Genomic DNA, 10,727 nt, shown 5'->3' with positions numbered 1-10,727 from the left:
AATAATGAAAATTATGATATTATATAAAGTATAAAATGTATAAAATAAAATCTTTGTGAAAATTGATTTGATGAAAGAATTAAAAAGAACAAATGTAAGAAAAGTGATAACACAAATTTCATTTTAGACTGTCGCATTAAATATTCTTTCTCACACAAAAAATAAAAATCAGATTTATGGATTTGATAAGAGAAAGACGCATGCACCTCTTTGTTTTTTTTTATATTTCTTATATTTATTTATTTGTTTTTTAAATTTTCTTATTATTGTGGTAGGTTGTGCATTAACACGAGTTACGATGGAAAGATTGTTTTTGAAGAATGGAGTTGTTTTTTGTGTTCCGTCCCACGGCTAATGGTTGTGTACACAACACTACAATATTTTCCTATTGATTTCAAGAAATTAATATTACTTTGTCCTTGTTGTCATAAGGACAAGGTACACCTTTTTAGTGCAACTTTTTGTATAGAAAATTTGACCATAACAACATTAAAAAAAAAATGAAAAAGCAGCTAGGCAAATGCCTATCTTCCCCTAGTATATATTTAATAAATAAATTTGATAACTTGTTGTTTATAAATTAATTAACATAGTTTTTTTTTTATTATCTGCAACAAAACTTATTTATTATTTTATTTATTTCTGTTATGCAGAGTTGGAGTTGGATTTTGCTCAACTAAAAATACTTATTTATGATAAGGGTTGCATTGCAAGTTTGATCTACCAATCAAACTTGAAAACATAAAAGTGACTACGAAGCTAATTAAGAATGTCAAACAAATTATTTCAACCTAAACCACATTGTCCATAGAAAAAGAAAGGAAGGGGGTGATTTTTGCATCGATTGGATAGAAGACATTTTGACATCATTTTCAAGGAGGCATTCAAGCCAATGGACATTGAAAAAACGATGAAAGAAGTTATTAAACTTAAACTTTTTGTCTTCTTATTGATTGATAAATCAAGCTTTGATTGTATTTTAGAGTGAGTATTTATGTCAACTACAGTCTTGCTAGGGTCACCACAACCAAGAAATCAACCTAAAGTTTATGAGCACAGTCATGGTAGATTTTGTACGGACATGTTATTCACTTGTCAAAATTAGTCCTAATTGAAGATAGTAAATAGGAAAAGTTGTAAGGACTACGAATGTGGTAATCAGCGTCGTCAAAATTATGGAGCATGTGAAGTTAATGTCTTGAGAATGATTACTTTTTCTTAAGACTGAGAGAAGCTAGATCAGTTTTTTGAATTTGACTTCTCTATTATCCCTTTTCATTCTGTCCCATGAAAATAACATTGCATGACATGACAATTATATTAATATTTAATTATAACATTTAATTTTAAAAATCATCAAAACTGTATAATTTTAAAAGGACAACACAAGGACAAGGACAAGGACAGTACAAGGAGGGACAATAGACAAGTTAGATGCATGTTTTTCTAGTCCTAGGGAATGCATTGCTACTAGTTCTTGTCTTTGAAAGTGCTGATTGGTGGACACAGTATTTTCAATGTGCCTTTGTTGACTTTCTTTTGTAAGACTGCTTGTTCCAACTGGTACATTTGTATCAACTTTGTTGGGTTATTTATATGATTCATATGTGCCTTTTCAAACAAAAAAAAAAAGTCATCATGATTAATATGTTAAAAATAATATTCATAAATTTCACTGAAAAGTTCATTTTTAAAAAAGTGAAAAACTAAAATAACGTTGACACAAAATTTAATATTATGTTTTTCCTTTCCCATATGACAATAATATGAGAACCATTATGTTCATAAACCTTGAATCTACGCGTGCTTCATGAGTATTTTTTTTTTCTCCTAGATTAAGGCTTTATGGTCCATATGTTATTTATTTAACTCAACTAAATATATATTTTTTTAAAGACTTTTGATATTTGCATTTTCTTACTTTTATCTTTCTCTTTCTTTTCAAAACACTAAATAAAGTTGGGATGAATTCATATCATAGATATCATTTGGAAGCCAAATGTTTGTGGTTCTCTCAGTGGGAGTTTAAAATTATTTGAGTAATACATGAATAATACATGGTGATGCCAAAGAAGTAATATGAAGTGCGAAAGGTCAGATCTTCTGGTGGTTATGGGTAGTCGAGGTCTTGGACATTTTTCAAAAAAGAGTAATTCTACTCTTCTACTCTAATAAAAATTAACAATAACATTTTTTTTGGTAGTCACTATATCAACAACCAACAAGTTGAGAGTATTATTTGAGTCCATAAATGTCACATTCGAACCATTCTCAGCATAACCACGAGTACTTGAAATCATATGCATGTCATCTTATACTCTACAACAATTATATTTACAGTATACTCTTGTTGTTTTGCAGTCCTCTACAACAAATTAGACCCAAGAAGATAGTGATCCATATTTGTTCCATGCTCAGAGCAACAACCAAAAATAGTTCCAATGCTAATGTTATTTTTTTAAGTGGATTCCTTCTCCATTCTCATCCCTTAAAAAATAATCAGAGAGAGAATGTCCGTGTATCGCACAACGTGAACATCCAAATTTTGTCCAGATAAACAAAATAAAAATACAAAAAATAAAATTATATAAATAAAAAAAGTTGAGTTCATTTCTTTCTTTCTATTATTTTCTCTTAATTGCTTTCATTTTGTTGGGTCAATAAGCATAATCTCTACAATTTTGAGCCCATAATCCAAAAAGAAAAAAGAGAATAAAAAATATTTCATAAATAGTATTGCTATTTAGTACAAATATTTATTGTACAAAAACTTATAATAAAATATGATTGGTTGAATATTAAATTAAAAATTTTAAAACACGGCATTTGATGGAAGTCAAAAGCAAATATGCTTTACGAATTTTTATGCGATTATGAATTCGCACTTGCATTTTTCTTTTTCACAAATTGACACAATTTTATTATATAGGTGTTGTGTGAAAACTTATATCAAAAGCTTACTTATGAAATTGATCTACACTAGACTCTTGACAAGCTTACGTATGGCTAAACAAGTACCATATCAATTGCAAACGAGACAAGGAAGCAAAACACAACACTGTAACACTGCTAATTCTAGGAAATATTGTTACACCATTGACATTGTCACATGGACAAGGTACTGAAGGCAACCTTATTGTATAAGAAATTTGACCATGACAACAATTATCCTAAGTTTGACATTGCAGTTAGACTACACATTGATCTACCATTACTATATATGGTCCTAACAGTAAAACAATGACGATAATTTATATTTTTGGTTTTAGTCCTATGGTGGGTGTATGCTTATATTTTTGAAGTGTCTAGTGTCCCTCAACAAAACTACTAGAACTTATTAGAGCAATTGGACGTAATTATCTTAGATCACAACTAAGTGGATCAAGTGTCAATATTGAACGGGAAGTTTTATCTATAGAAGACATGTGTCCTAATAGTTATGTTACCATTATTTTGAATTTCTATAAGTAGGCAAGGTTCTGTAATTATTTTTTGATTTTTTTAAACATTTCTCACTTTTTGACGCCAAACTATTGCACAAATGGCTCAAGATTCTAATGGAAAAGGGCATATGTTTAGCCCATTTTTAGTAGTATATATTTAGTGCTTTGTTTTTACTTATATCTTCTTTCGATAACTCTTTCTTCTCATAACTCATTTTTGTTATCTCTATTATAATTTATGATTTTCTTGATTTGGACTTTAAATAATACTTAACTACTCGAAGTTAATCATAAATGATACAAATGCAAGCACTAATGCATGATAATCAAAGTGAAATAGTTTTATTTATACAAATTCAATATTAGAAGGTAATGTCAAATACTCTTTGGTACTAAAGTTTTTATTAAAATTGAATTCTAAGTTTAACTTTTCTTAAGTTGAAAATTAAGTTAATTGCTAATTCGATTAAAAGACTCACATAATTATTTTAATTCCAAAAACAAAGTCTCATTGTTAAAATTCGTATTTGTTGAATTAAAACCTCGAACAATAAACCAAATTTCACTATCAACAACTACCTCCTTTCTACACCTATTTGTCCCTCTTATCCCTATACAAGGCAACATACATAGAAGTTGTTTTAGATCATGCAAAAGATCCTCTTCCAAACGTGCCTAATCACCATCCTTCTAAGACCCTATATAAAAAATGACAATGTGTTTGTTTTGAGAAATTTGATATAAATGAGAAGAAAGCATCGTCCAAAGGGACATTACCTATTCAACAAACTCCTTAAAAAATCAATATTCTTAATTCCAAGTCCACAATTTTTTTTGTTTGCGTACCAGATTCCAACTCATCCTTGGGACTTTAAAACTATCTTAAGCTCTTGGCTAATTTCCTCTGCATGTCGGCCAAGATCTTCCATTAAGATCTTTAAAGAAAGGAAGAAGAAAAAAATCGAAGACAGGCTAGTTAAAACATAATTAAATAAAGGAATTTGTGCCCCTAAAGACAATTATTTGCCCTTCCATGATGTCAACTTCCTTCTCATAATATCAACACATTCATGTATCTTGTCTCTTAGGATTAAAACCAATAGACCACCAAGCCCATGTTCCAGTTAAACTATTGGTCTTAAGTTTGAATCGTAGTTGTCTTAAATACTAGAAATGAGAGTTTTGTTATGCATAATAATTTTATTTGACTCGAACAAAATTACCTCTATTAGAGGATACTTGTAGTCTAAATAAAAAACTAATACACGAAGAAAGTCAGTTGTTACTTTCATAAAGATCCCTCCATATTATTTTCAAAGAGGTTGCTCTAGCTAAAATTTATCATTAGGCCTAAATCCAACTCAAACTTTTAGGAATTACTTTTATCATCCAAATACTTCCCCAACATGATAGTATCATCTGCTAATTGTAGAAGTGAGAAATCGACCACATGGTAAACCCGAAATATACCCAATTCTACAGCCTTAGACATAATAAGACCAAAAAGACTTTCAGCCACAATGAGAAAAAGGAAATGTCCATTGATAAGATCGATCGATTGTTTTCCAATAACTCGTATAGCATGTATGTGTTTTTGTCGGCATGCAACACACATACACCCATAACTGCACACTCAATTCCTGTGTAAGTGTGTATTCACACGGAATTTTCATCCTGGCCACATCATCTCGCATTTCCAATCTCGTGTTTATCTTTAGACCATATGAAATAGTTGCTTCTTATTTATGTAAAACACTTATAGCAGGAAAATAACCACAGGGTGAATCTCATACAAGAGATATGTAATAAATCAAATGGTTGCAAGAAAAAATTTCATCAGCAAAAGAGCAATTCCAACATTGAGAGAATTAATAATCTCTCACCGAACTCATGATTAGGGATGCTAAAAAAATTAGTTTTAAAAAATAACTATAACTAGTTATATAAAAGTAGGTATAAAACTATAATCAATTTTATAGTTATGGGTATTTCAAATAACTTATTTTTATTTAAAAAATAATTATAGTTATAAAACTTTAACTAGTTTTATAGAAATGGATACTTCAAATAACTTAATTTTATTCATCCATAACTAGTTATCTAATTGGTTTTAGATATAACTTGTTATATAATTGATTATATAACTACTTTATTCATAACTAATTATATACCCATATTTTAAAAACTAGTTATGATTATAGTTATAATACTCACTTATAATATATTTATTTATTAGGTATGTTTATAGTTATGTAAATACCCAAATCATGAGCACCCCTACTCATGATTCTGTACAAACTATAGGACATCTTACAACAAGACATGTACAAAGAGCCACATAGTAAACATAACTCCAAAAGCAGAGAGATGAAAGAGCTTTTGAGCTTCTTTGATGGGAAATACCAGTTGTTTCTGTCTAGTGTAAAAACGATACCACATGTGGATCTGTCCGACGTGGAAGACCAGTTCGAGCTCCCAAAGCTCTACACTTGGCAGCTGCCTGCAATTGTCACCATGAAATTAATATTTAAAAAAATCATTCAATTTTATAATTTTGGTTTGAAATGCAACTCTGAAATATGAATAGGATGTATTTTTCTCTTGCGGCAACTTACCACTTGAGCAGCAAGTGGCAACATTTTCTCTGGTACCATGTTTGCACAGATAGCTAAAAAATAAGTCAGGGAGCATAAGTAATTATCCAAAACGTTTAACATCCAGTGCAACAAAGAAAACAACTTTTACTAAACATAAACATGCAAAAATGACAATCATATTAATGTTAACTTCATCACTGTCTTTCGCTCGAGGGACCAACTTTGGGCTCTTGGTTGGGTACACCAGCTAATCCAAGCATTAAGTGATTAGATATTAGGAGAGTATCACTTTTGAACCAAATATTTCCCATTTAAGTCTCTAACCATTGTGATCATTGTTCAATTACTGTATTACAAGTTTACAACTGTTGTGATTCTGTATGGGACTTCATATAAGAAAATCATGTCAACTGAATATATACTACAGCAAAGTTGCAAGTAAAAACTGGCTCTATACTTTCCCAATTAGGATTTCCGAGAGGAAAACATGAGAAGGACCTCAGTTTAAGATGTTAGAAACCTTGCATATATATGGGGAACAAGACAAGCTTGGACCTAGGTTAATTGACATGATTGGAATCCTAGAAAAGTTTGCCAATAAAAGATGAAAAACTAACGTTTTTTGTTTATTATTTTGGGTTCTGGGGAGGGGCCACCATTGGAATGGACCATATTGGGAGCCCCAGGGGGAAGGAGGGGACTGAGCACTAACCACTTGCACATCCTCAGGGGGGATGTTTTTGTTCCTTTCTGTGTTTCTATCATATATGGTGACACAAATATAAGAACAAAAACGAAAACAAGAAAACCCAGTCGAGGTCTCAAGTAAGAAGCTTAGACAGAAAGTCAGAAACTCAAATAATGGAATCAATTTTAGGTAAGTCACTACACCTACCATACATAATGGCTCCAATAAAAGCATCCCCAGCACCAGTTGTATCAATCAGCTCAGAATCTGGTATCTTCTCAGCTGTTCCAATATAGAATCTCCCACAAATTGTCCCTATTCCATTTGCTCTGAATTTTGTCACCGCCTGATAAACTCAACCGGTAAAGATAAGAGGGAGGAACTATATAATCTTAAATATTAGTCACTATTATCTACTTGACATGGAATTGGATGAATTAATGTCTATATATAATGTATACAAAATCCAGTACTGAAAACTATTATTATCGTCTCCCAACTTAAAATGCAGAATTGTGGAATATATCTTCACATTAAAATAAGACTTATAGAAGTTTTCAGTTCAACAATATTTTACCGATGGTATACAGGTAGGGATAGCCAAGCTATCATCTTTCCCTTTATATAAGAATTCCAAGAAACTCTCCACATCCCTTTCTTCTATGTCAGAATCCTCTGCCAAAAAGAGTATTAGACTTGAAAGATGTATTTTGCTTGAAGAAAACAGTACAATCCAAAGCAATAACTTTACAGCATTATGTTATCCTTCAATACGTTACAGCAGTGCCTTTACCATTTGCACTTCTTTCTAACATTAGACAACCACCTTCACCCAAAGTCACAACCACAAAGTTGATATTTGGCAATCTTAAAAGCATGGAAACCAGTGCACTTGGGATAGATGGTGCTTGCGTCCAAGCCTGACACATAAATACAAATCAAATCGTAAATAAAGGCATACGGACACATCATTTTCATAATTGGAGGAGCATCCCATCTTAAAGGCAATCCAAGCTAATCATGGAATAAAAAACAAGTTTGAAAGTAAATGTATATTGAGTGCTTGTTTTTTGGCTGCTGACTGTAGAGAAGAGGAACATTTTGAAAACAACAATAAATATATTTTCAAACTATGGACTTTGAATAAAAATATCCCTTTTTTGGATGCCGAGAAGAGGAATGTTTTCTAGTAAGTCCTACAATCAACATTCTAACAAATCTGAATTACATAGTTCAAATTAAAGCAAAACGAATGTAGGCCAAAAGAAAAGTTGATTAAAGATGAGCTATAAGTTCATCATATTGATATTACCTGTGGAAACTTTGCAGAGCATGTAACAAAATCTGCTAGCTTCAAGAGCTCATCCAACCCTTCCCTCAGTGATTCTGCCTCAACTAAAATAGGAATATTATTGCGAGCTGCCTGTACTTGAAAATTCAATGACTGAGACTATGGTCTGTTTGTTTAAGCATAAAAAGGAAGGATTCTATGATTCAACTTCTTTTAGAGCTTGTTTTCAAAACTACTTTTTTGAGGTTATTGCCTTTTTTTTCCCTTGAAAATTTACATAATTATCATAATCTTTTTAAACATATCTATTAATTTAACAAGTTTTTTTATTTAAAAAGAAAAAGCACAAAGGCCTGATGTTCTAAGCCAAGGTGTTGGTAACAATTCCTTCCAAAACTTCAATCCTTCCCTAGCACCCAGGGCAGACCAGGTTCAGGCAGACTATGTGTATGAAGTATTCTTTACATTCTGATATTAAATTCACATTCACCAAGTAGGGTAAAAATGAAAAGGTTCACTTACAAGACAAACCAAAGCCCCAGAAAGGGAAGCTTTATACCAAATTCCCTGTCTTCTTAAATTTGAAAACGACAACTGACAACTAAAAGTAATTTATCATTTACCAATATGCATGTTGTCTAGAAATCATGAAAAAACTTTAAGAAAAAGTAAGATAATGATTACCTCTTGTGCAACAAATAGAGCAGTTTCAGGAAACATTCCATCGAAATAAACTAATCTTGCTCCATCAAATGCAGATAATAATGTTGACTGGGACAGGTCATCTGGCATCATTGGAGGATCTCCAGGGGTGTAGATACTTGTGCGAGTTTTTCTGGAGTATTACTTATAATTAGTTGATTCAATTAAAATACAGAAATCCTAGGTAGATTTCCTCAAGTATATTTAACCACATATTTCTATTTTAATGCATAAGCTTAATATTGGATAGAAGTCAGTGAATAAAAATATACTTCCAGGATTATAGCTGCAGTTGTGAAACCAGTAGAGTTCACTAGTAATCGTCATGATGTGATAAAAGAATTGAAATGCATTCCACACAGGGAGGTAGTGAAAGTTTCTCAAACAGCACTTGCATGAGTAATTTAAAACAACAGAAGTCTTTGCCTCAAATATTAACAAACCAATACACCTTTATGCATAATTTCACAGTTAGAACACATTGAATAAGTGGGGAACTGGTTGTAATACCCTTGAGTTCAGGCATAAGATCATCATGTCATTTTAAGCCTTGAATCAGCAGGTTTCTTGATATAGTTAAGAGAGACCCATACTATCTTTAATCATGGAAGGAAGTCACAGGCAAAACATGCAAGCAAGCAACTCTTACGTTTGGTTGTCAACTAGTACATATGAAAATGTTGAACTACCACCCTTGGATACCTGATCAATGAAAATAAATAAATAAATCAAAAAGAACAACAATATGACAAGCGTAGGAACCAAAACTCGGATTTTTTTTATGAAAGACCTAAATGAAGTGGAAAATTTTCATCACGTAGGGACTAAAACGAGAACAGTGTCAAGTACAGTTATAACTCTGACAAAAAACAGGATCAATTTGTAAAATGTGAGTATTTTCAGATTCATTAATCATATATATTAAAGGAGCAAGAAAGAAAGCATTAATCATCATTATTATAGGAGGATAAAAGATAATTTAAAGCAACAATCAGGTAACAAATTTGCATGCATGCCTTGTACTATAAACAACAGGAAAAACAGTTTTGCTAGCATTGCATTGCATAAACATTCAATTTAAATTTGAAATAGTAAAAAGAAATACCTAAAATCTAAAACACGGGCAGAGAAACTAAATTAATATTAATCTTATGACGGACATATAAGGTTGATCTAGTAATGAAAGGAAACGAAAGGTAGGGGGTTCCTCCCGCTAACAAAAACTAACATTTTTCTAAAAAAAAAAAAAAATCTTACGACGATGAAGGAAGTATCGACGCCATCGGCTTCTAACTCCTTCAATATGGCGAAGCCGTGCGAGTCATCTGCAACTTTGGAGATCAGCTTCGGCTTCAAGCCGAGCCGAGCAGCGCAGGTGAGCGCGTTTCCGGCATTGCCGCCTCCTTCAACCTTCAACGAAGCGCTTCGGACCTTGTCGTCTGGTTTCGGAAATCCGTCCACGGTAGCCAGGAAATCCACCGCCGTCATTCCGAACCCGACCTGCACCACGTGTCAAAATCAGAACAATAACAAACATATATATATAGAGAGAGAGGGGGGGGGGGGGGGAGAAACGCACGACGGTGCGGTTATCGGGAAGAGAAGGAAGCGCGGCGTCGGAGGAGGACATTTTGATTTTGGCATTGAAACGGCGATGGAAGCGACGACGTGAGTTGAGGTGGAGGCTGAAGACGCTGCCATTGGTTACGGCGAACAACTTCAGCACGCATGCCATCACAACGAGAGGAACGGTTTACGGTTCCGTTCGAGTTCGGTGAGTAGTCGTGAGTGGGTGACGAAGACGTTTTTTGTTTGACTTAACATGTTTCATTACATATTTAATATTTCATGTTTCATAGCTCTTTTCTAAACAACAAGGTCGTTGTAGTATAGTGGTAAGTATTCCCGCCTGTCACGCGGGTGACCCGGGTTCGATCCCCGGCAACGGCGATTTTTTTCTTTTTTCTCACTTTACAGTATCTGCTTTTCTATTTTCGATCTTCTTC

The 10,727-nt window shown here is 32.7% G+C and overlaps 1 protein-coding gene and 1 non-coding gene across 2 annotated transcripts; one reads left to right on the top strand and one right to left on the bottom strand.

The window, feature by feature from the left end:
* Positions 1–5,657: 5,657 nt before the first annotated feature.
* Positions 5,658–10,531, bottom strand: LOC100792838 (ribokinase). Its single transcript, XM_014773844.2, has 10 exons — positions 10,301–10,531; positions 9,979–10,221; positions 9,371–9,423; positions 8,704–8,854; positions 8,041–8,151; positions 7,522–7,648; positions 7,306–7,403; positions 6,936–7,074; positions 6,059–6,111; positions 5,658–5,943 (listed from the first exon to the last, which is right to left on the bottom strand). Exons 1-10 carry the CDS (start codon positions 10,454–10,456, stop codon positions 5,860–5,862), a joined length of 1,215 nt encoding a protein of 404 aa, XP_014629330.2. The 5' UTR covers positions 10,457–10,531; the 3' UTR covers positions 5,658–5,859.
* Positions 10,532–10,599: 68 nt separating this feature from the next.
* On the top strand, positions 10,600–10,671 carry TRNAD-GUC (transfer RNA aspartic acid (anticodon GUC)). The gene has a single exon. It is a non-coding gene; the product is annotated as a tRNA-Asp (tRNA).
* The last annotated feature ends 56 nt before the right edge of the window (positions 10,672–10,727 follow it).

Source organism: Glycine max, chromosome 3 (assembly GCF_000004515.6).
Source record: "Glycine max cultivar Williams 82 chromosome 3, Glycine_max_v4.0, whole genome shotgun sequence".
NCBI lineage: Eukaryota > Viridiplantae > Streptophyta > Magnoliopsida > Fabales > Fabaceae > Glycine > Glycine max.
This window is presented reverse-complemented; position numbering and strand designations above follow the sequence as displayed.